Raw genomic sequence first — 24,267 nt, 5'->3', positions numbered from 1 at the left:
AAGCACACAGCACACAATGTATAGTCCAGCCCAGAATCTTACCTCCAGTCCGATTCTGGAGTCTTAGCCAGGGAAAACCCTAACCACAACCGGAGGGTGATTTTCTGACCTGAACAGGGTCAGAGGTCGAGTCCTATGTGTTACCCTAACCTGCAGGCGGCCATCCAAGGCTGAGGCTGGTGCCCCCAGACTCACTGGTGAGCCCCGTTCGTGCACTGGCTTCGTGAATCAGAATCACCACCATCAAGTTTTATCACCAAATAACAGAATGTCCTAGAAACAACCTCAGCATGCACGGACGTTGGCAAAGGACCAGATGTGGAGACTCTCAGCAGCCGCTTTTACCCAAAGACTTGGAAGATCTGACGTTTATTGAGTGAATAGTCAATATTTGTAACAATGAATATATAAGAATATACAGAGATTCACTTGAATTAGAAGAAAGCATTAAGAAAATAGAAAGAATATGATTTACAAGGGTCGGGACGATAAAAATGTCTGTTTCACCATATCAGGAATTCACCTAAAGGATGCTGATCACAGAGAGAGGAACTAGAGCAGAATCTGAAGCATACAAACGCACACACACACACACACGCACACGCACACGCACACACACACACACACACACACACACACAAAAGCAGGATTAAAAGGGAATCAACAATCAGTTTTGCCCAGTTTCGCTGCCTCAGACCTTAAACCTTAAGAGTGAAACTGGTTTCCCAGACTAGTGAAGGTACCGATGGAGTGGAAAGGAGCTGGTTTCTACAAGGTCTATGGATTTTCATCCCTGGCCCTGCCCACTTCTGCAACATTAAAGGGACTGATGCTGTTGGGCTCCATCGTCTGGTAGATGAAGAAGAAGAGAGCGGCCAGGACGGCCAGCAGCAGCAGCTTCACCCAGGGAAACGTGCCGCGGCTCAATGCTTTGCTCTGACCAGCTGACGGTGGTGCAAACACAGGCCTGGAGGGGGAAGAGTTCAGGCCGCTGGAGCGAGGCACACCGGCCAGTCGGTTGGTGATGCGGTTCTCCACCACAGAGGCAGTTTGGGTGGCGAGCGGGGAGAACAGCAGGCTCTCATTCCACAGCTGGCTGGATGTGACCGGGCGCTCGGCGGCACCTTTGATGGGTCTCCGACAGGTGGCGCTGGAGGAAAAAGCACATTTCAACATTCTATACGAGCATCCAGAAGCCAGCGGCGTTGCACCATCCCAAAATACAGGCACATCTCTGGTGGCCTTCACAGCCGCTCACACCACGTCTAAGATGAGGATGAGGATGATGAAGAGGTGACCAACAACAACTACGTCCAGACGGACGTCTACAGAAATGCGAGGTGTCCGTCCCCCCCACCCACCCACAGGTATCATCCTGGGTGCAGTGTTCAAGTGAAGGATGGAGCTGGATGTTACCATGGTGACGGCTCACCTGATTCCCGTTGGGCTGCTGAGGTCAGAGTGCAGCAACTCCTTTAGGACATCCTCCTTCTCCAGGCTGACCGTCTGCTCACTGGCTGCTATCTTCTCAACCTTCAGACAAAACTGGATGAGAACTTGAACCGGTCAGAGGTCCAAACTCTGGACAAGCAGAGAGGAGCTGGACCACTACCATCGGCCCTGGTGAAGCGCTACATAAAACGGTTCCTTGGTCAGCCACCAGGAGCCGGGACCCATCAGACCCCTGTCCGCCCTTAGATAAGGTCCATGGACCCCGAGGGTTGGATTCAAGCCGGGATTTACATCCTACCAGGCAGGAACTGCTTTCAAAAAGGTAGGTGGAACCCCAGGTGAAAGTGTTTACCTATAGGTCAGAAATTCTGGCTTGAATCTGGCCCTCGAGGACTGGATTTGCCCACCCCTGGTTTAAGCGGTCAAGACTCGGCACCATTTCAGAAACAAACCAGACTCCAGGTTTACCTGCTGCTGGTTGGTTCCGGAAGGTTCGTTTCCACACATTTACCTGCCCCTGGGATGGACAGACGCCCCCCAGCCTCGGGAATCCATCTATGCTCATTATAGTCGGAGACTAGGATCATCTGCTACCGGAAGAGAGGCCCAGAACTGCCCCTCAACAGGCCCCAGCTCCAACATCGGTGAAACCCACAACCAAAGGCTTTCTTACCGTAGTGTGCTGCAGGTTCTGGGCATGAGCTGTGAGGGGCCCCTTCCCTCGGCTCCTCAGGGGTCTCTCCAGCACTGGAACTGGTTCTGGTGCCATCTCAGTCTGTGCTGGGGTTTCTGTCACTTCTGACCGGAAGAGAACAAGCAGAATTCTTAACTGTGAACCTTGAGCATCTTCAGGCTGATGGATGGTCCGCTCTAAAAGGCAGCCGTCCCGGTGACAACAAGCGCTCACCATCGTCCTGGTCGCTGTACAGCTCCGGGTCAGAGCTCCCATTGGAGGTGACCTTTGTGTCAGCCAGAATGACCTGTGGGGTGGGGGGGTCATTGTCCAGCAGCTTCTGGAGTCTCTTCTCGTACAGTTTACGGGTGGAAGCTGGAGAGAGCAGAAACGAAGACCTTAACGGGACACAAGGCTCCAAGTAACCCAGCCTAGAGACCAGCTTGAGTTGCACACACAAACCCCAGCGCTGAGGTCAAAGCCCCCATCCATCCTGGACTCTCCGGACTCACCCACAATGGGCCCAGCATCCAGCCCGTGACTGAGCAGCTCATCCCTCAGGCTCTGGTCAGTCAGCATGGTCACATCCAGCTCTCCCAGAAGCACCTTCTTGCTGGATTTCTGCACAGCAACACAACAGAACCAGATCAGCGCTGCAGGGACAGATGACGGCTGGTTCTGGGCCAGTAAGACTCGATTCAGCAGCAATGTGGGGGCTCAGAGGTCAGCTTCTGCGGTGGGACAACCGGCCGTTACAGCACCCCAGAGGAGAGTCTGGGAGGGGGGCGGGGTTAGGGAACGCTGCTGTTAAAGAAACAATGAAAAGCTTGTTTTTAATGAAATGCCACATGTCTATCCTCCTCTCAGACAGGAAGGACCGGCACACATGTGACACACACGCAAAACATTTCACTTGTACAGCCTCCTTCAATTTCCTGAGCAGCAAAACGCACCACAGGCATTCCGAGGCACGGCAGCCATGTTGGAACACAGGAAATGGAAATTACAGGCTCCCTCGCGTCCAGGCCTACCAGCTCTGCTTTCTCCATGATCCCCCTCTAGCAACACCAGCATGTCAGACATACATGCTGCATCTTAGCCTCTATGGGGCCCTTCAGGGTTTGTGGCGTGAACCGGGTCAGCGGTGATCCGTTGATCCGGCTCCACCTTTTGCTCTGCATCAGTTGGTCGTGTTGGCTTTCATGGGGACTTCTGACAGATGGTGATCCAACGTTTAACACAGCTCACATGTTAGCGTGAGTGCACACCCTTGTGTCATGTGACCTGCTAAGGCATAAAAGCTGTCGCCCTTTTGAACATTGTGGGTCCCCTCCAATCCTGTCAAAGCACCCGAGTGTAAACGAGTTCTGACCCAGGAAGGTTTGAGTTGCTGAAGCTCTAGCGAGTCTCCTTCAGGGTGAACCTGAGCTGCAGCAACCTTCCTTCGTTCCTCTGGTGACTCTGCTGCAAAGAGGCACAGCAAAAAATGTGAGGAATGCAAAGACTGCATGTGCAGCAGAGCTGGAGCTAAAGGAGGAAGAGAGACCACCACACCCTGAGAGGCTGAGCCCTCTGAGCTCCCTGGCTACACACACACACGCACACGCACGCACGTACATGCAGCTGGATGGAGGACCGTGGGTCGGGCCAGTGTTTGCACACATCCACCGGCTCAGACCAGCAGACCCAGAGAGGCCCGGCCTCCACGTGCTGCTCCTCTGGCTCCAGTTAAAACGCAGGAATGTGAAGAATGGACATGTGAACCATGTGTTGACTGGAAACCAGCAATCACACGTAAAGAGGTGACACACAACAGGAAGACATGCTAATTACATACTAGCCCCGTCTGTTCACAGCTTCATCAAATGCACAGGTGCTCCTCTGCTTCAGCCCTCAGTCAGCTATTACTACTGTTTTTACTTTAGTTGTTCTTATTGTTATTATTACGAGGTGCTGCCCTGGTGGGATGTTATTGGGAATAATCCAGACAGAGGCCATGAGCTGCATCATGAACTTCCTCCAGTAATACTGGGTGACAACATGAAACAGCCCTCATCTACTCTGCTCACAGTAGCCAAGAAAACCTCTCAGATCGCAGGTTCTGGACACATGAAGATCAGCTAAGAGGTTCTGAAACATGGACCAGATCCAACTTGATAATGGGATTAATTGTGCTGAAGCAGCTCAACCACACAGAGGAAACAGAATATCCAGGGGGGGCACCTGGGACCATGGTGGTCTGTGGGACAGAGCAGAGCCACGAGCAGCTACCAAACTTGGATTCAAAATCTTGATCTTCCCGGCCTGCGACTGGAGCCCTGAGCAACAGGCAGGAAAGAATCCCTTCCCTAACATGCTAACTCCGGGCAACTAAACCCAACTAAAACTTATTCCTATTTCATTTTGGTGCAGCTAAGTAAAGGATCGGGGAACTGGCTCCGGTGGCGGACTGTGGGACCTGGAAACCCGTCCCGGCTGTTTCCCAGTTCTGAACCAGTAAGCGGAAACACAACACGTGCTGGAACTGTGCATTCATGGACTCACCGCGGCGGATGAGCGGTTCCTGTCGGAGAGCGGGGGGGGCGGCAGCTCTTCGTCGCTGGAGAAGGCGTCCAGGGTGTCCGGGGAGGGCTGCGCATTCTGGGAGGTAAGCTCCTTCAGGTACAGCTGCACGTACACGTCTTTGGTCGGGTTGCCGCTCGGCAGATCCACGTTGTGGGCCAGCAGCTCGCTCTTTAGCTTGTCCTTGGTCAGGACGGACGGGTCGTCCAGGTACTCCGGCATGTTGTGGTGTGGATGGAGGGACTGCTGCTCGGGGGAGTTATCTACCTCAAGGCGAGGATGCGAAGCGGCGCAGCGGCTAACCAGCGCCCCTTATCGGCCGAACAGGCGCGCGGAGACCGGCCAGTTCTGGCGGGGGAACACCGGTGTTCGATATTAGTGGATATGGATCAGTGGGAATGTCTGAGTGACTTCAGGCGTCGCTGCCTCCTCATCCAGGCCGAACCAGAACGTTCAGAAACCAGCAACGGAACACAAGCGGTCAACGACGGGACCGGAAGTGGCGTCAATGAGCGCTCGACTCCTATTGGCCAAGCAGTGTCAAAAGTCGCACATCGAGTAAGGTGATTGGCTGAGGACAGACACGTGGCTCATTCTGTCGCCGCGTCATCAGACGCTCTTGCACGTGTTCAGCGAAAAAATATTTAAATATTGATCTGATTTGTGTGCCTTTGCTTGGGCCCACTGACGAGCCATTAGCAGAACTGGTGCTAATTTTAGCATCTGGGAATGACGCCATTCATTGTTCCTTCCTCTAGATTCAGAAGGTGCAGTCGTGCTGCTCACATGCAGATATTTCATATCTAAATCATTAACACTACAGGTTCCAGATCAGGTCGTCAGGTCTCTACCTCCCTTTGGTGAAATCTCAACACCACGCAAACATTAAAATTACAAACATTACAAGAAACTTAAATGCTTTTATTTCAGAGAACAAATTGAGACAGAAATAAAATGAAAAAGTGGATGTTTTTGTCCACTCTGACTCTTTTTAAATAGTCTTTAATATTACTGTGGTTGTTTTAAAGAACTTAAAGACCAAGAAATAACCTTGGAAACACTGGAAACTGAACATGAAGCTGTTGGTGCAGCCAGTTGGCCACCTTCAGACTTAAGCCTTCTCCTCTGTGGGGTTGTTAGAGGTGAACTCAGGGTGCATTTGAGCAAACAAAGCTGGCCCGATCAGAGCAAAAGCAGGCCGATGAGCCGACACTCACAGCTCCACTGCTGAGCTCTGCAGACAAGACTGTCCCCTGAGCTCCCACCCACCCAGTCTGGCCTTCAGCTGCTCAAAAAAAAAAAAACGCACGCACACACAGGACGCAAAATAAGAGCACATCAACATCCACACGATTGGTTTGTGATGGAGATGTTGAGGACCCGGCTCCCTCAGGAACACGTCCACCACTCCTCTTTTTCTGCTCTCTCCAGGTCCTTCCTAGGCCTTGATCTCAGGGGGAGAGTTGCACAGCGGCTCAGCGTTGTCTGTGGCCAGGTCCTCTGATCAACAAGACACATCACACATGTCACAAAGGTCAGCACACAGCTGGAGGGGATCAACAGGCCACGGTTTGTTTCAACTTCAAGTCAAATTGGTTTGCAAGTGCAACTGTTTTAGCCTCAGCTGTAGTCTGGAATGTTATCTGCAGGGGGACAGTTCAGGTCCATCATGACGAGGCCACGAAAGATCAGCGTGCACATGAAGTCAAGACTTCAGAAGCTCTTACCAGGTAAGATACACTTCCACAAGCCATAGGTTTTTCCCACAGCGGTCTGCCACAGTCGGAGCGTCCCATCCTCAGAGCCGCTGGCATAGAGCTCACCATCCGGGCTAAAGCGAACACAGTGCACCGGGCCAAAGTGGCCCTTGTAGGACTCTGGAGGGAAACACACATCTGTTAGACTGCAGAGGGGAAGCTGGTGCCCATCAGCCCACCTCCAGTGCTTTTTTACAGTGCTCATGTTGGAATTTGTGAACATAAAGTAGCACAACCATTGACACTTAAAGGGATGGGTTCAGCCAAAGGATCTTTAATTTATTGGCAACCGAAAAACTGATGTAAAACATAAAAATCCCATTGGTTTCTCACCCAATTCCTCCTTGTTGCTGTAGTCAAACTTGTACAGTTTGAAATCCTCTCCTCCAGCAACAAAGAAGTCCTTCTCTGGGTGGAGGGAGGCTGAGTTAATGGGAGCCGGGGCATCCACAGATTTGATCAGGTCTAGGCTGGAAGATGGACACGATCACTTTAATGAGCAAAGTGATACTCTGATATTAACAAGACAAAACGACAGATGAGCAGCCTTCAGCGAAGCTAACGCTCCACCTTCACCCATCAAGGAACCTGAAATAAGTCCTGTTATTGGCGAGCTCAAAACAAGGTGGAACAGCGTCTCTGCTGGCCCTTGAAGCAGAAAGAAGAAGTCTCTCTTCTAAAAGGAGAACAGTGAAATCAGTGGACCTCAGAGCATTGTAGAACGCAATGGTCTTCCCGTAGGTGATGACAAGAACCTCTCCATCAGCCACGTACTCCATGCTGCTCACCGACGTATCAAAGGATAGTCTTTTCACTTCCTCCATTGAGCACCTGTCCCACAGCCTGGACAGACAGACAGACAGACGATGAGTCCTGTGTGTGCATTTTTTGTTATTTTTTTTGGGGGGGGGGGGGTTCTGTTAAAATGTGTGTATGATAAATTGTATGAATCACAAAAGCTGTTGCTATGGCAACCAGTGCGCCGTCTCACCGTATGGTTTTGTCTTCAGCAGCAGACAGGATGTGCTTGTCGCCATTGCACCACAGAGCTTTTTTAATAGCCGACGTATGACCTGCGATCTCCTGAGGAGCTGCACAAGACAGTGATTTAAGGAGAGAACCAAAGCAGGAGCGTTCTACCCTAGACTGACGCCAACGCCATCGTCACCTGCATCAGTGCTGCTGAGGTCGTAGATACGGAGCAGCTTGTCGTTGCCTCCGGTCAGGAGACAGTTGCTGTCCTGTGGGGAGAAACAAAGAGCTTCAGGAAGGTTCCACCAGCACACAGAGGCTCACGTAGAAGCCCCACTGACCTGAGTGAAGGTGACGGTCTTCACGATGTGTTTGTGTGCCAGCGTGAGAACCTCGTCTCCGCTCAGGGCGTCCCACACCTTCCTGAAAGACACAGGCCAGGCGTTAGGCAGCAGCAAGCGTGTTCAGGCTGTTGTTCAGCTCCCAGGAGCCGCCAGCAGGCAGCTCCGGGCAGGATTTAAGGGCCCGAGTGAAGCTGACGCCTCCCAGCTGAAAAGATAACCAGGCTTCACAACCAGCCAAGAAAAAGGGGAAGGTATGAGGGAGGTCATTCTGAAAAATACTCCAATGAAGAAGATTTCATGTTAGGACATCAACATTTTAAGAATACAGACATAAACAGAAAATAACAATGCATAAGCAACTTGACTGGACACACACCTGTGCTGCTACTGGGACTGCCAACATTTGGTCACATCAATTAACAATAAAGATGAATTCAAGATTAAAAATAACGCTAGTCAGTAATCGTCTAATAATGCTGTTGTCAGGTAGGACAGACAGATAGACAGGTGCGCCAGCTTCCTACCCACTGATTTAAACTGCATCTGTGAAGGGGGGGGGGTTCTTTCATGGACCCTGCTCATCCAGCTGGACTCTCTCCTGAAGTTAGCTGGGACCCCACGAGGGAAAAGTCACTAGAGGCGGATGAATGCTTCCATCCAGGTTCACAGCACTCTTCCAACATCTTGCGTATCCTTATGAACATAAGAATGGAGGTAGAGCAGCTGAGAAGCCCGCGCACTCACGCTGTGAAGTCGGCCGCTGCGGTGGCAGCTTTGGTGGCGTCCCTGTTCAGAGTGGCTCCCCAGACAGCACCTTTGTGACCAAGAAACGTGCCGATCCAGTCCCCTGTGTCTCCCTGGCGCAACATGGGCTTGCCATCTGCGAAGAACAAGCACAGTCACATCTTCATTACAGGCACTCTCACATCCTGGAGCGGGTCCCGGTCCGAAGCGGCTAAAGCCATCGTTTCTGTGGAGATGGACGGTTTGCTCACCCTTGCAGGCGCTGATGAGGAAGTAGCCGTAGGGAGTGATCCCACTAAAAGCCAGGTCCACCACCGGCCGAGTGTGGCCGGAGCATGTCAGCGGAGTTTGTCTCATTGCCATAGTCTCCCAGTTGGCCTGGAAATGGGTCACACGATGCCAGGGAACTGCGGAGCTAACAGTGCTACCAAGACAGATGGGTAAGCTAGGGGGCTAATCAAATCCCTACTGGTCGGCGGTGCGCTTCGTGCTTTAGGCTGAAAAGTAGTGCCTGCTGGCTGGTCTGTCACTCACGTCACGACTGTTTTTGGATTGCCAGAATCGGACGACAGCTCTCCCCCACTGATACAAAGGCTTTCGTGCTAATAGCTACAACATTGCAACTAACTAGCAACGTGCGACGCGACGGAACCACAGCGGAGAGAACATACCCTGTCCGCGTTCCCCCGCCCACAGCAGGGACGTCACTTCCTCTTTCCGGTTCCCAACATAAAGCACCCGTCGGAAGTAAACACTAACTTCAAATATAAAAGCACGTTTACTTGCGTTTAATGTAATTTTGTGTACGCATATGAATTATTGAGGATTTAAACTCAATGTCTTTAATATCAAGGATGAGCTTCTAGTTTTCATTCAAATGATCAGAGATGGTGTCGAATCTTAAACTGCTCATTCGTGCAATTGTTTATTTTTTATTATACTCGTTTCTTTTGCCATACATTCACAATTTCCCGTTTTTTTGATGACTCTGAAGAGTCAAAACCTTCGTCTTTTCATTCGTCAGTCACACCTCAAGTGAATAAATATTGGCCGTCGCTTTTTTAGGGTTGATATCTTGATTAAAGGAGCCTTTCCGGTGGAGCCTGGGGACGTCTAACACGTTCCCCAGCCGATGAGATGACGGTCTTCAGGGCGCATGTCAGTACCGCTCCTTCTCTGGCCGCTCTCCGACCTGTGCGCATCTGCTCCGAGGAAGCCAGTATGCCTTGCTCCGCGGCACCAGGCAGCAGTGGCGCCCCGACACCGGTGAATAAGCAAAAATGCAGAGCGGAGGGAGGGGAGAGGATGCGTAAGACGAGCCGCTGCATCACCAGGCTGCGGCCGAGGGTGCTGCCAGTGGTCCAGTAATGGGACGGCTTCTATTGTTTCCTGAGGTCCTTTGTTCTGACCGTCGGCTCTGAAGCTGCGCTGAGAATCCTCGGGGGTGCTGCGGGGCTGTCGTCTAGTTCTCCCCCGCCCCTCCATCGGGAGGACAGGACAGGACAGGACAGGACAGGGGATGATGGCCGCAGGTGGAGCCGGATGCGTGGAAACGGCGCAGCACTGCCGCGCTGAGGTGGAGCGTCTGAGCCGGGAGCTGGTGGAGGCCAACCGAGAGAAGATCCGAGCGGCGGAGTGTGGGCTGGTGGTCCTGGAGGAGAACCAGAGGCTCAAACAGCAGTGCGGAGAACTGGAGGCCGAGCAGGAGGTGCTTCGGCTGGAGCTTGAACAGCTGCAGGAGGTAAGGTCCGCTCCTCCAAGAAGGAGCTGAGTCATCTCCAGCATGGGCTAACTCATGGTTAGGGCTAGGGGACTGGGGTGCCCATGGCTCACATCTTTTACATTATAAATCACTTTTATAAGAATATGCAAGGATGGAGGCTATAATGATGGAATAAGTACTCTGGATAGTCCTCTACATAATGACCTAAATACCTCCAACATAATAAACGCAGTCACATGAAAAATACTCGGCATGCTTTGATTATAGTAATCAAATTACAAAACACAAGTATCACATTTTCAATTAGCTTTACTGATAAACTAAAACACAGCAGGACTTTATACGCTCAACTCTTAATAACTTAGTTACTATTTCATTTCACTTCTTAGCATATTGAATTGGGTCAAAGCACATTCATTAACACGGGTGCGTTAAGCATCAGAACGATGGAGAAATTTCAGCTCAGTCCCGAAGTTACACAACAGACAAAGAAGACAGTCGAACCTCACATCTCCAAATCCTGCAATAGACAATTACATAAGCGACCATGTCAAAACAACCCCAAAACAGACAGACAGACGCCATGATAACAAAACCCTTTGACACCCAGAATTCAGATTAATGGCGTTAGATGAAGAGCAGATATTTAAGTACATGTGAGTCATTTTAAGAGTGAGCTTGAAATTTCAACATTTCCTATTTTCTTTTGTTCAAGTTACTGTAAATCCATCATTGACTGACGCCACAGGGAGAAAAACTAGATTCTAGTCTGACCTCATAAAGAGGTCTTTAAATCATAGCTCTGGTCAGCCATTAGCACTTAGCATTTTCTCCAATTGTAATAATGAGACGATGTGGCGTGTGGCTAATCTCCACATGGATCCTGATAACGAGACATTCTTCTTCTTTGTTAACCCGAGTGGATGGATGAGGGACCGTCATTGGAACAAAGAATCTCCTTTATCTTCTTCTCCGTCCGCTCGTGCCAGCAGGAAGTAAATAAAGGCCTGATCAATACGGCGAGGCTCCAAAGAGAGAGGCTGATCTGACTGTGTCCACCTGAAAGACAATATAGAAGACATTTATTATATTTGTCCACTGAGGCACAACATGGAGGCCTGGAGTGAACGTGCACGGTGAAGAAGAGACGCTTGTGCACTTGGATGCATGTTAGACACGGGCCGGACAACATAACGACCGCATGCTAACTCTGTTCCTCCACTTCCTGTGTTGAGGCAAGAAAAGCGCTGCTGTGGATTCACGCCAGGTGAGATTAAACCTTGAATGGGTCATTTCTTTAAACTTATTGTTGTAGAAATGCCTCTTGTTTGAAGAGATCACAGTTGGGAACCAGCAGCAGACCTGACCTGTCTTCTTTGTGAGACACACGGGGCCACGGAGAGCAGATCTCATGTGATATAAATAGATTCTTCTATCAATGATTTATCCCAGCAGCGTCCGTCCTCCTTCTCATTCAGACTGAAAAACACTAATTTCTTCTCTGTGGGATTAATAAAGTCAAGTCTTGCTCTTCCTCATCCTCATCCTCCTCTTCCTCCTCCTGGCTGAGCTGACCAAAGAGAAGCAAAGCTGAGATCTAAATATAATGACTACAGGACCGCCTACGGACCTCAAACTGAGATATGAAGAAGACCAGCATGAGAGCTCAGGAATGAGAAGAAGCAAAAGCTTCTATGGACACATGCAGATGCTCAAACACACTGACGCTTCCTTACATCCGTGAACATACGTAGACACTTCAGTCACGTGTGTGGATGACTTGGGAATAAACTCCTGGAAGCTGTGAAGGGCTTTTAAATGAATGAAGCCTTGTTCTGGATCAGGGTCAGACTCTAATGTTCATGATGATCAGAGCAGTTCTCTATAACTAGCTTCTTCTCTGTTCCAGGCTTTTGGCCAGGCCTACTCTGTGCAGCGTAAGGTGGCGGAAGATGGGGAGACCAATGAGGAGACACTGTTGCAGGAGTGTGCTTCCAGGGAGACCTACTACAGGGGTCGCCTCCTGGAGCTCCAGGCAGAGATGAAGCACTGCCGGGCCACTGCCTCCAACGCTTTGGCCGACAACGAGCACCTAAGTACTGTTCTGCAGGAGCTAAGAGAGGTACTCTACATGTGCTAGGACTAGGCACCCTTATGTTTAAGGTTAAATTAAAATTGATGAACAACTTTTAGGGCCCGTAAGACATACATGTGCAACTGTAGTCACTGGTGAGCACAGTGCTCCAACATTACTCCTCAGAAGAACCAGTCCCATGAGGATGGAACAAAATGTCCCTCTGGCAGGGAAGTTTGAGTATGAAAAACAAGACAAGAAAAAAGTAGTTTTCAAAACAAGGTTTTTGATTGAGTGAAGCAGCTTCAGCTGAAACAACCAGCTCAACGTGAAGCAAACATCAGACAGGAATGAGCAGGAGGCCTCATCCAAACACAGAATTACTGTGTTTTTGTTCTCTAGCTGAAATAAAAGACTAGACAAATGCATATTTAGTATTTTTGGCCCAACATACTGCATTACCATGAAGTAGGTCTTAATGAGGGTGGATCGAAACAAATCCACGTCTGGGAATATTCTACATGCTAACCCTGCCCCAGACTTTAATATTCCCTTCCCATAGTGTGTGCTCGTGTTTCTGAGCTTTTGGTTACAGCAGCTCCATCTGAACTGTCTCAGCAGAGTAAGGAGATGTTGGAGCTGCAGCGCTGCCGGATGAGGGAGGAGATCCGAGAGTACAAAGAACGAGAGTCCCGGCTCCTTCAGGACTACACTGAGCTGGAGGAAGAGAACATCTCCTTACAGAAACTGGTATCAACCCTCAAACAGAACCAGGTACAGATAAGTGAGCCCATTCAGCTGTTGAAACATACATGACTCAACAAAGTCCTCTTCCTGCCCCTCTAGGTGGAGTTTGAGGGCCTGAAGCACGAGCTCAAAGTCCTGGAGGAGGAAACAGAAGTCCTGAACTGTCAGCTCCAGGATGCAGTGCGTTTGAAGGACATCTCATATGGTCAGCTGGAGGAGGCGCTGGAGTCTCTGAAGAGTGAGCGTGAGCAGAAGAACCACCTGCGCCGAGAGCTGGTCAACCATCTGAACATGTGCGATGTAGCGTACACTGGTAGCGCTCACCTGAAATTCACCTCGGCCCCACCCAGTGGCAGTGCCACCCCGACCGCGCTGCAGTCCCCGAATGCTGAGGAGCCACTGAGGTGAACGTCGCCCCCTGTTGGAGGACAAGTCATATTTAATCATAATGTCGCCACAGCTGAATGTCTGCTAGTCTTTACATCAGTGGTGTGGTCCACTAAAGCTGCCTGTTTGTGGTGTTATGATGACCACATATTTATCAGCCAAACAGCTGTTCTAAAGCCTGTGGTTTACTTTGCTGTTAGGTATAACGGCCACTTTCAGGATGGTCCTGGATCAGCTTCAGGACCGATATCCCGGACTAACGGAGAGTACCAAGGGCCAGGTTGGACAGGTGAGGGCAACATCAAATCAGACCTCTTCAGTGAGATGAACCTGCCGGAGATCCAGAAACTCAAGCAACAGCTGGTGACAGTGAGTTTTTCAGTCTTTCCAGTTGAAAAAATGTTGACTAGCTCAACCGCTACTGAGGGATCCAAGACTGCTCATGAAACATTCTGATAATAAGGAACTAACCCCTACCCCTAACCCAAACCCTACCTCTACTCCTACCCCAACCCGTACTCCTAACCCAACCCCAACCCCTACCCTGACTAAAATGTGATCAGCAGCACAAGGTCTACATGGAGTCTGAAGAAAAAGAAGAATCCTTTGTTTTCTCCACAGACAGGGCTGATTATAACACTCACTGCTTCACTTGATGTTGTCAACATAAAGTTATCATCATCATCAAACTCCTAGATTATGAGAATTGTTCTGAGACTGTTCATTTCCTAAATGTCTTACTTCTTCTTCCTATTTTTTACTCTTATTGACAAGCCAACTAGAGTGACCTGTGAAACAGCCACTGGCAGCCAAAACATTTTATCTCATACCTTTGATTAGCCAGTAAACTTTCTTTTATTTCATATCACTGTAACAAAAGTTTCAAACAGAAGGTTCCAAATGTCAGAACAAGTTTCTGCAAGTTTAACAAAGATAACATCAAAAAAGCTTTCCAGGAATGGTTGAAAAGGTAAATCGGGATGAGGTTTATGACACCAATGAAAAAAATCATCTTTTATTCATCTGTTGTAGACGTAAGAAATGAGAGCCGTCCACTTTTGAGCCTCAAAATTGATATTTATATTTATTATTAGTGAACTATTGAAAAGGAAAAGGTGCCTGCAAAGTTCCTATCCAAGTTTAGGGATGAGCAGTGCAGACTCTCCATTAGGTCTGACCATCTAATAATCCCACAGAGACTATTTATTGGTCTGTCATTCTGAATGTCCTACAGTGAACAAAGTGATCACCATTATTGTAAATCCCAATATTCAGCAGCAAGTCAGGATGAAATTAAGGTTAAGCTGTGAAAGGATGCACGTCTGTTCTTTGGCAAACCTGTGATCCTGTGATGCAGCAAAGGTCTGATCTCTCTTTGAGGAATGTGAACCCAGGGTTTTTAACAACTACACACCCATTTCTATTATTGTGTGCCCCAATGATCCTGGGAGGTAAATTGTCAAGGGCTGTTATGCCCCTGATAGGGTCTCCCATGGCATGGTCTTAGGTGACGGGCCAGACCAAAGGTGTTTCATCTACCCACCATGACAACAAACATAACAGCAAGGATGTTTACGTCACCTGGATTGCCGTTAACCCACTCTGGAACCAGGTCTGGGGTTGGGGCTTATAGGCAAGCTCCTGGTGGCCAGGCCTCCGCCCACGGGACCTGACCGAGCTCAGCCCAAAATGGCGACGCGGGTCCACCTTCCAGTAAGCTCACCACCTGCAGGAAGATCTATGAGGGGCTGGTGCAATGTGGTTTGGGTGCCAGTTGTGGCTGGGGGCCACGACGACTCAATTCTCAGATCAAAACTGTGGCTATAGGGCTAAAAGGGAGAAAGTTGGACAGACCGAGCAGACCCAAATGCATTAAGAAGTTCTTTTGGGAATATCTGGCTGAGCTCTCTGTCAGGGAGGTCCTCAAGTCCCACCTCTGGAAGAGCTTCTCCCAGATTCCGAGGGAGGCTAGGGACATTGAGTCAGCGTTGAGCATGTTCTCTGCCTCCATTGTTAACATGGCAGCTTTAAGCTGTGGACGCACGGTCTCTGGTGCCATTCGTGGCAGAAAACCCATAGCCGGGTAGTGGGCACCTGGTTGTGGACACTGTGCACTGTCCTGGAGACAGAAATACTTCGAGGAGCTCCTCAATCCCATTGATACACCTTCCACCGAGGAAGCAGAGGCGGGGGACTCTGAGGTGGACTCCATCATCCTCCATCGGTGACAAAGCGTTGGGGATAGATGAGATCCACCTCGAATACCTGGCTGTTGTAGGGCTGCCTTGGTTGACACGCCTGTGCAGCATCATGTGGCATTTCGGAACGGTGCCTCTGGAGTGGCAAATCAAGGGAGACTGGACGGTGTGTTCCGACTATAGGGGGAATCACACCTTTAGCCTCAGAGGGAAGGTCTACTTCAGTGTACTAGAGAGGAGAATTCAGCTGATTGTCGGACCATGGTTTCAGGAGGAACAATGTCTTTTTCATCCTGGCAGTGGAAAACTGGATTAGCCTCCAAATACCCTCCACAGGGTGTTTGAAGGTTATGGGAGTTTGTTCAACCAGACACCATGTGTTTTATTGATCTGGAAAAAGCATTGGACTGTGTCCCCAACAGGTATCCTGTGACGGGGGGTGCTCCACAAGTATGGGGACTGGGGCCCTCTGCTAAGGGCCATTCGATCTCTGTACGATTGAAGCAGGAGCTGTGTTTGGATTGCCGTCAGTAAGTCAGACCCATTTCCGGTGTATGTTGGACTTCGGCAGGGCTGCCCTTTGTATAATATTTATGGACAGAATATGTAGGCCAAGCCAGGGGCCGGAGGGAATTCAGTTTGGGACCCGCAGGATTTCATAGCTATATATTCATAGATATAAAACTATATTTAATGATACAAATAACTCTTTGTATCATTAAATCTAGTTTTTGTGTTTAATCATTGTGCATATGAATAAAAGAAAAAAACATATTTTTTTGCACAGGTAGAGTGTGAGAACGCAGCTCTGATGACCAGCCTGCAGGAGTCCCAGACTCAGCTCCATCATACCCAGGGGGCCTTAAATGAGCAACATGAGAAGATGCTTCTCCTCAGCAAGAAAAGCATCACCCTTCACCGTTCGCAGCAAAAAACAACCCATTCAAACCAGGAAGCTCAAACCAGTCCCACCTCTCAGCTTCACAATGAGGCTCTGCGGCAGCTGGGCCAGGGTGAAGAGGAGCAGTCTGGGGAGCATGGAGGAACGGGTGAGGGAGAGACTTTCAGCAAAAGTCAGATATTTTCTTACCAGAATCCAAGTTTGGAGATTCTGCAATGCAAGTACCGTGTGGCTGTGACAGAGGTGGTGGAGCTGAAGGCAGAAGTGAAAGCCCTCAAAGATAGACTGGCCGAGTGTGCAGAAAGAGCAGGAGATGATAAACCCAGGCCCACTGATCAGCTTGAAAAGCTGAGGAGGAAGCTTTCCTCATTGGAGCAGAGCTATCAAGAGGCCCAGCAGAAGGTAACCCCATTCTTCTGACTGTGACTGACTCAACAGAAGGTAGTTGAAGAGTCAAAGCATGTCCTCCTTCTCGTAGATATCCAACCAGGAATCAGAGCTACACAAAGCTCTGGCCATAAGTGGGGAGAGCCAGGTGGCCTTGAATGCAGCTCAGGACGAGCTGGTGATGCTGAGCGAGGAGCTCGCGCAGCTGTACCATCACGTCTGTCTGTGCAACAATGAAACACCCAACCGGGTGATGCTGGACTACTACAGGTCTGTTTGCTCCAGAGGTGTTCAGCTCTTAAGATGGCCACCATCTTACAGTTGTTTACTCTCGATTCAGTACATAGTTTTACTTTATCAGCTCTTTAAGATCCTAAAAACCCAAAACAACAAAAACAAGCTTGTTCTGCGATTGATGTTGTCCTCACTCAACTTTTGGTTCCCTTCAGACAGGGCAGGGGACTCAGGGGCCTCAATGCCAGTCTTAAAGCGATGTCATCAGACAGCAGCAGAATTCTTCTCACACCACGCCTTGCCAGGCGACTGGCCACAGCCTCCTCAACACTCTCTGCTCCTGAGGAGTCACAGGACTCCCCATCCAAGGAGAGCTTATCTGGGGATGGAGGAAGAGAGGAGAAGGAGGTGGACAGGGATGTTCACCACACGCCGTGTACACCACCACCCAGCTCACCCAGCATTAGCGCCTCCTCCTCCTCCTCCTCATCGTCATCTCCTGCCCTGGAACCAGCTGGCGAGCTCCGCAGGGAGCCCATGAACATCTACAATCTCAATGCAATCATCAGAGACCAGGTAGAGTTCTTGAAATGCTTGCGCCTACTTCCTCTGATTATCATCTCTGCCAGGGGAACACACCTCTGAAGAGTTGACGTGGTTGTGGATAAAACCTATTTTGTCCTCTTATTTGTTCATGTCTTACTCCCCAGGTGAAGCACCTCCAGCGGGCTGTGGACAGGTCTCTGCAGCTCTCCAGACAGAGAGCTGCAGCCAGGGAACTGGCCCCTCTCCTAGACCGGGATAAAGAAAGCTGCATGGAGGAAATGATGAAACTCAAGGCTGTGCTCAGCACAAAGACAGAGCAGATAGCGACCCTCAGACTGGTGCTGAAGGCTAACAAACAGGTGAGCCCAGACCTGCATTTGATTGAAGTTGGAAGGGAGAAACAACACACTCGGTTATCTCTATGTGTGTTTTCTTGTAGGCAGCAGAGGGCGCTCTGGCCAACCTGAAGAGCAAGTACGAGGCAGAGAAATCCATGGTGACCGACACCATGAAGAAACTCAGGAACGAGCTGAAGGACCTAAAGGAGGACGCTGCCACCTTCTCCTCTGTGCGGGCCATGTTTGCAACTAGGTCAGCAATAAACAGGGTTGGGTTCTACAGAAAGTCATGTGACTGCTGAACTAAGTCAGCCAAACACAAGGCAACTGTGCTCGGTTCTAAATAAGATGAAATCTATCTTTGAGGTCACCTCTGTGCTGGCACCCAGTTGAGTCTACGTTTTCCCTCCCTCAGGTGTGACGAATATGTGATCCAGCTGGATGAAATGCAGAGGCAGCTGGCTGCTGCCGAGGACGAGAAGAAGACGCTGAACTCCCTCCTGCGCATGGCTATCCAGCAGAAACTGGCCCTCACCCAGCGCCTGGAGGACCTGGCTTTCGATCAAGAGCTGACCAGCCATAGCCATGGGGTTAGACTGAATCGCAGGAAGACCAGCAACCCCAAAATCAATCCTGCAGCTTGCACCCAGGTGTCCAATTTAGACTCAGCTGGCCTTTCCTCTTCAGGCCTTACTGCTCCTGCACCAAAGGTTCCTGCTGATCCTGCAGCATCCATTAGCCCAGCTGATGTGGTTTCATCTGCTGTCACTGTCGTCTCCCCTACTTCACACACATGCCATCCTTCCTCACCACTGAATACCTCTTCAGGTGGTGCAGCTGCACCGGAGAAATCACCGCTACCGGGGACCCCCTCCTCCTATTTCTCAAGTGAAACACCATCTACACCTCCTCCAAGGGAGTGTCACTCTCAGTGGAGTTTGGGGATGAGGACACATGCGGTTGACTCCAACCTGTCTCAAGTGCCCCTACATAGCAGTGGCCTGTTGCGGCACTACAGCCCAGACTCATACGCCTCTCACACATCCACCACCCCAAGACAAAGTCAACCAGGATCGGCTCCTTCCTCTCCATATCGGTCCCCTCTTCAGGGTGTCAGACGATTGACATGGAGCCTCTCGCCCAGAAACCGCCCCGTGTCCACCTTGGCTCGTCCTTCTGGCTTAAACACTCCTCTCTCCTCCCCTTCTTACCCCTCCACCTACTACAGCTCCTCTTCTGGTTTTGCGTCATCTAGCTCCTACCTCAGCCCCAGCACCTCCAGCTCCTATGGCCACTCTTCTCATTACACGCCGCTCTATCCTAGATATTACAGCTCCTACCGTCCTCAGCACTGATGCCTTGCTGGAAGCCCCGGACTGCAGCTCCCATCGTCTCTTCTTTGGTCAGAGGGGGAGTTTGGGCTGACAGAGAAGAGGGCAGATTGCTTTCCAGTTTTCCTGTGCCTAAGCTTAGACTGAATGACCAGTGTCCTTGCTCAGGGATGTAGAATTAGCCGGCCTGACGGCTCCAAAGGAGCTACCACTGAATTTTTCACAATTCTTTTTAGTCTCTTGAGACACACTAGTGTAATGATTAGCCACCATTTACTGGACATGTGATGCACCTTTTCTTGACTACGAAAGGTCTTAACCCCTTAAACGTCTATATTCAGCATAAAACCAACTGCAACTTACCCAAGTGGTACCGAGCACCTTAATATGAAGCATATGTAGGGTAGAGCTCAGTTTGTACAGACGTCTCACGCTTTTGTGTGGACAGAACTCAAATCTTACAAATCATGTCAATATTTTTCTGACAGGACCGACAACATGGTGGAAAAGAAACGGGAAAAAAACCTCAGGTTCCTCAACAGCTTCTCTCCTCTTTTTTCCGAGTTCTTTGTAATATCTTTTTACTAACGAGTTCTGATCACAGCTCAGTTCAGTAGAAGGTAAACAGGTGAACAGTAGGGGGCGGGACCCTTTTATGAGAAGAGGGGGGTGAACAGGGGAGACGTCTGCCGGGTACAAACACTTCCTTCTCCTATTAGTTTCACACCTACTTGTTTAAATGGATGTGATTAAGGTTTTTATATGCTGCATATAAAGAATGCAAGTACACGAACATTTCAGTTTCATGTCACATCATTTCTGTTGTAACACCTGTTATTACAAAGCCATTCCAGAGTAGAGCGGTATTACTACCATGCTGTCCTGAGCGGCTGCTCCAGCCGCCTGTCCACGAATGCAAAGGTTCCATCCCTTCGTACGTTGGTGTTTTAATCTGTGAAGAACATCATTTGTGACGACCGATTGTAGTCATTTATTAGGATTAAAAGATTAAAAACTCCTGGATCACATGTGTGAAGCAAGAGCCTTGGTTGTCCTTTGTTTCTATGTGTCATTCCTCAGGGGCTGGAACCTCAGACCATCATGGAACCTCCACCGTGTTGAACTCTGGCTGCCACATTATTCTCCTCTTTTCTGAGGACATAACCCCACGGTGCTGATGGAAGAGGTCAAAGTTTTAATCCTAATTTAGCATTAGAACATGAAATTCAAGATTCAAGATGTACTTTATTCATCCCCGTAGGGAAATTGAATTGTAGTAGCAGCCTAACGTGGATCAATATAACTGTAGACTAGGTTTTGTATTTACAAAGTACAGAAACAGAATAAATAAATACAAATAAGATTAGAACGCATATATACAGCACATATTATAAGCATATATATAAATATATACATATAAGAATATATACATAAATATAGAAGAAAAAAAATTACAACATAAACATTAAACAATTATTGTTGTTGAGTGGGTTTGGATGAATTATAGAGTTTAATGGCGGACGGCAGGAAGGACTTCCTGTAGCGTTCCTTAGAGCAGCGAGGCTGCAGGAGTCTGTTGCTGACGCTGCTTCTCAGTTTGTCCACTGTGTTATGGAGGGGGTGGGAGGGATTGTCCATGATTGTCCGCAATTTCAACACCATCCTGTCCCTCACCACCTCGTCCAAATTTGCAAGATTTCAGCCAACAACAGACCCTGCCTTTTTAATGAGTTTGTTGAGTCTGTTGGCATCATGAAATGTTTCCAAAGTTAATAATGTTCAGTTAAATACACATGAAATCTGTCAGGAACCAGATAAGAACCCAAATGCGACACACGAGTCTGGCTGAACACCGCTTTATTGTCAGAAACAGACAACAGACAGGATTCTCTGGGGATCGAGCAGAACAGAACAGTCCGGGACAGGCAAGGTCGAGATCAGGCAGACAGTTTACTGGGGAGCAGGCAAAACAGAATAGTCAGGAAGAGGCAAGGTCGGAACCGGGCAGGCAGCCAAACAGGAAAACGCTGGAAAGTCATCTGAACGCGAATAACGATCTGGCAGGGAGCAGGTGTGCCTCCAGGGATTAAGAAGGGGGCTCATTAGTGTCCTGATGCACAACAGGTGCGCGGGGTGAAGCAACTCACAGGCATGATTTCCCGCAGCTGTGACAGAAATCATTTGTTGTCAGGTTTGAAATTCGAAGATAATGAAACTTTAATGATCAGCTGACTGACCAGAGCAAAGCTACCTGAGGCCTGTGGGACAAGGTTCTAGGACAAGGGTGTCAAACTCATTTTGGTCTGGGGGCCGAATACAGCTTAATCTGATCTCAAGTGGGCCGGGCCAGTAAACTCATTGCAAAATTACATAGAACTAACAATAAGCCCACTTTTTTCTTTCTATTCTTTCTTCATTCACACCATTCCAGGAGACCCAGTGACTCACCACCATGTGATCCAGCAGACAAAGGGGAGACACCTCAACAGAAACTAGGTGAACGACCCGACCAACGACCCTGCCAACGACTGTCAGGTGACCACCCAGATCATTAACATGCCAATGGTCCACAGGGGCTATATATTTTCAAGCTCTCTCCCCAGCGATTTCAGAACTGAAGAAGCCTTCTGGATAGAAGGCGAAACGTCTTCAAGAGAAGAAACCCAGTCCAGTTGACATAGAAAACTACCTTGGATATTCTTTCTTTCTTATTAGTCACTAATACTAATAATTAGTGCAAAGAAGAAGTCAATTATAAAAAATCTTTATTAAATGAATTTTGCTTTTACTAAATACATTATGAACAACCTAAGAACTTAAAAAAGTATGTGCAATTTTAACAACACTTTTACTTAGTAACTAAGTAAGTCTTAGTTTAACATTTATTTAAGTAACAATGTTGCAAAACATTTAGTCACAGCCTTGTGGAACTTAAAAACACTGGGCCAGATTCACGAAGCGTTCTTACGAACAAATTTGTTCTTAATTCCCACTTACGAACAGTTGACGAAGATTGTGGCATTCACCAATTTCTTCTTATCCTGGATTTATTCGTAGGTAAGAACAAATCCTACGAACACTCAGGAGTACTCTTGCGCACATTTCAGTGCCGACATGTTGGCATGGTTGTGTTTTCTTCTCTTGTGCAGTTCAATAAAATTCAATATTACAATGATAATTCTGTCATATTTATTTATTTCCTATTTTTGGTGATTTACGGAGAATTTTAAAATTACGTAAATGTGCCAATGACTTAACATTAATCAACCAAATTGGAAACCATGCCAAAACTGTCTTTTTATTTGATTTTATCTTGATTTATTTTATTAGGGGATCGAGGATATGCCCTGGTTGTTGACACCACTGACCAACCCTCAGACTCCACAGGAGTTTTATTCAATCAGATGCATGCGCGCAGTCGCTCCACCATTGAACGCACCATCGGCACGTTAAAGGGGCGCTGGATGTGTTTGGACACTGAGCCACAACCCCGTGAGGATGTGCGTCCTGACGCAATGATGGGGCCAGACTGCAGGCACGCGGTTCACGTTCGAGCGCGATTAATTGCCCGTTTGTGAATAAAATGCATTATTGTCACAATCCGAGCACAGCTTTTACACGTTTATTTTTTTTTTTACATTCTTTTTTTTACATTCTCGTTGATTTCTTTAAGCGTGTTGGCTATAGTCATCAGGGTTGAGGCAATTTTATCAAGCGTGTTAGCCATCCTTTCTTGATTGTTCAACACGGCGTCAGAAATCAGGCGTGGAGAGGCAAGCTTTGGGCATTTCGCTTTGGGCATTTGGCTGCTTTTTGCTCTGTCTACAGGGTCCTGCTGCAGTTCCTTTTATGGGCATTAGTGGGCGGTGACCTATGCTAATCGTATGTTAATTAGACTCACCTGGCACGCGCTTTCAACTTACGAACAGATGGCATTCATCAATCTAAGAACACAGCTGCGAACAATTCTGGGGCTTACGAACGCGTTGATGAATCCGACGTAGGGTTTTCTTAAAAAACTTCTTAAGGACAACTTAAGAAAGAATCTAAGAAGATTCGTAAGAACATATTGGTGAATCGGGCCCACTGTTTTTTCAACATCTTGAAAGCAATTTGAACAAATGAATAACTTTCAGAGCAATTACTCATCTTGCTTAGTATTTGCCCCTGAAACTTGGCGTCGTTTACCCTGCACAAGTGCATCAATATTAGGCATCATGTCCTGAGAAGCAGCCAATTTCAGAATCTCATTTAAGTGCTTATGTGTGAGCTTTGAGCGCAGCGTCATTTTATTAATATTCATTAGTGAGAAAACTTGGTCACAACTATAGATTGTCCCAAACATGGACAAGATTTTCGCAGCCAGTGCTGAGTTTCATAATGGCGCCGAATATTGGGCCAGATTCACCAATATGTTCTTAAGAATCTTCTTAGATTCTTTCTTAAGTTGTTATTAAGAAGTTTTTTAAGAAAACCCTACGTCGGATTCATCAACGCGTTCGTAAGCCCCAGAATTGTTCGCAGCTGTGTTCTTAGATTGATGAATGCCATCTGTTCGTAAGTTGAAAGCGCGTGCCAGGTGAGTCTAATTAACATACGATTAGCATAAGTCACCGCCCACTAATGCCCATAAAAGGAACTGCAGCAGGACCCTGTAGACAGAGCAAAAAGCAGCGAAATGCCCAAAGCGAAATGCCCAAAGCTTGCCTCTCCACGCCTGATTACTGACGCCGTGTTGAACAATCAAGAAAGGATGGCTAACACGCTTGATAAAATTGCCTCAACCCTGATGACTATAGCCAACACGCTTAAAGAAATCAACGAGAATGTAAAAAAAAGAAGAATGTAAAAAAAATAAACGTGTAAAAGCTGTGCTCGGATTGTGACAATAATGCAT

At 48.4% G+C, this 24,267-nt stretch overlaps 3 protein-coding genes across 7 annotated transcripts; 1 reads left to right on the top strand and 2 right to left on the bottom strand.

The window, feature by feature from the left end:
• Positions 1–336: 336 nt before the first annotated feature.
• On the bottom strand, positions 337–5,205 carry tmpoa (thymopoietin a). Of its 2 annotated transcripts, none has more exons than XM_011613133.2 (6): positions 4,670–5,205; positions 2,638–2,746; positions 2,360–2,500; positions 2,126–2,250; positions 1,433–1,545; positions 337–1,150 (listed from the first exon to the last, which is right to left on the bottom strand). In XM_011613133.2, exons 1-6 carry the CDS (start codon positions 4,907–4,909, stop codon positions 778–780), a joined length of 1,101 nt encoding a protein of 366 aa, XP_011611435.2. In that variant the 5' UTR covers positions 4,910–5,205; the 3' UTR covers positions 337–777. The 2 variants fall into 2 exon arrangements, with proteins under 2 accessions (XP_011611435.2, XP_011611436.2); XM_011613134.2 differs by having other exon boundaries at positions 1,433–1,533; positions 4,670–5,204.
• A 388-nt stretch (positions 5,206–5,593) lies between these two features.
• On the bottom strand, positions 5,594–9,172 carry strap (serine/threonine kinase receptor associated protein). Its single transcript, XM_003972622.3, has 9 exons — positions 8,756–9,172; positions 8,505–8,640; positions 7,758–7,839; positions 7,613–7,685; positions 7,436–7,535; positions 7,150–7,287; positions 6,778–6,914; positions 6,415–6,564; positions 5,594–6,187 (listed from the first exon to the last, which is right to left on the bottom strand). The coding sequence occupies exons 1-9, from the start codon at positions 8,865–8,867 to the stop codon at positions 6,126–6,128; spliced, it is 990 nt and encodes a 329-aa protein (XP_003972671.1). The 5' UTR covers positions 8,868–9,172; the 3' UTR covers positions 5,594–6,125.
• A 169-nt stretch (positions 9,173–9,341) lies between these two features.
• Positions 9,342–20,410, top strand: LOC101065151 (protein bicaudal D homolog 1-like). Of its 4 annotated transcripts, none has more exons than XM_029825560.1 (12): positions 9,342–10,245; positions 12,137–12,349; positions 12,920–13,075; positions 13,148–13,452; positions 13,636–13,804; positions 16,421–16,682; positions 16,776–16,936; positions 17,013–17,191; positions 17,371–17,731; positions 17,866–18,060; positions 18,141–18,292; positions 18,455–20,410. In XM_029825560.1, exons 1-12 carry the CDS (start codon positions 10,024–10,026, stop codon positions 19,392–19,394), a joined length of 3,315 nt encoding a protein of 1,104 aa, XP_029681420.1. In that variant the 5' UTR covers positions 9,342–10,023; the 3' UTR covers positions 19,395–20,410. The 4 variants fall into 4 exon arrangements, with proteins under 4 accessions (XP_029681420.1, XP_029681419.1, XP_029681418.1 ...); XM_029825561.1 differs by adding an exon at positions 11,148–11,494 and having other exon boundaries at positions 10,118–10,245; positions 16,421–16,936; XM_029825559.1 differs by having other exon boundaries at positions 12,923–13,075; positions 16,421–16,936.
• Positions 20,411–24,267: the final 3,857 nt, after the last annotated feature.

The sequence above is a fragment of the Takifugu rubripes genome, chromosome 18, assembly GCF_901000725.2.
Source record: "Takifugu rubripes chromosome 18, fTakRub1.2, whole genome shotgun sequence".
Taxonomy (NCBI): domain Eukaryota; kingdom Metazoa; phylum Chordata; class Actinopteri; order Tetraodontiformes; family Tetraodontidae; genus Takifugu; species Takifugu rubripes.
This window is presented reverse-complemented; position numbering and strand designations above follow the sequence as displayed.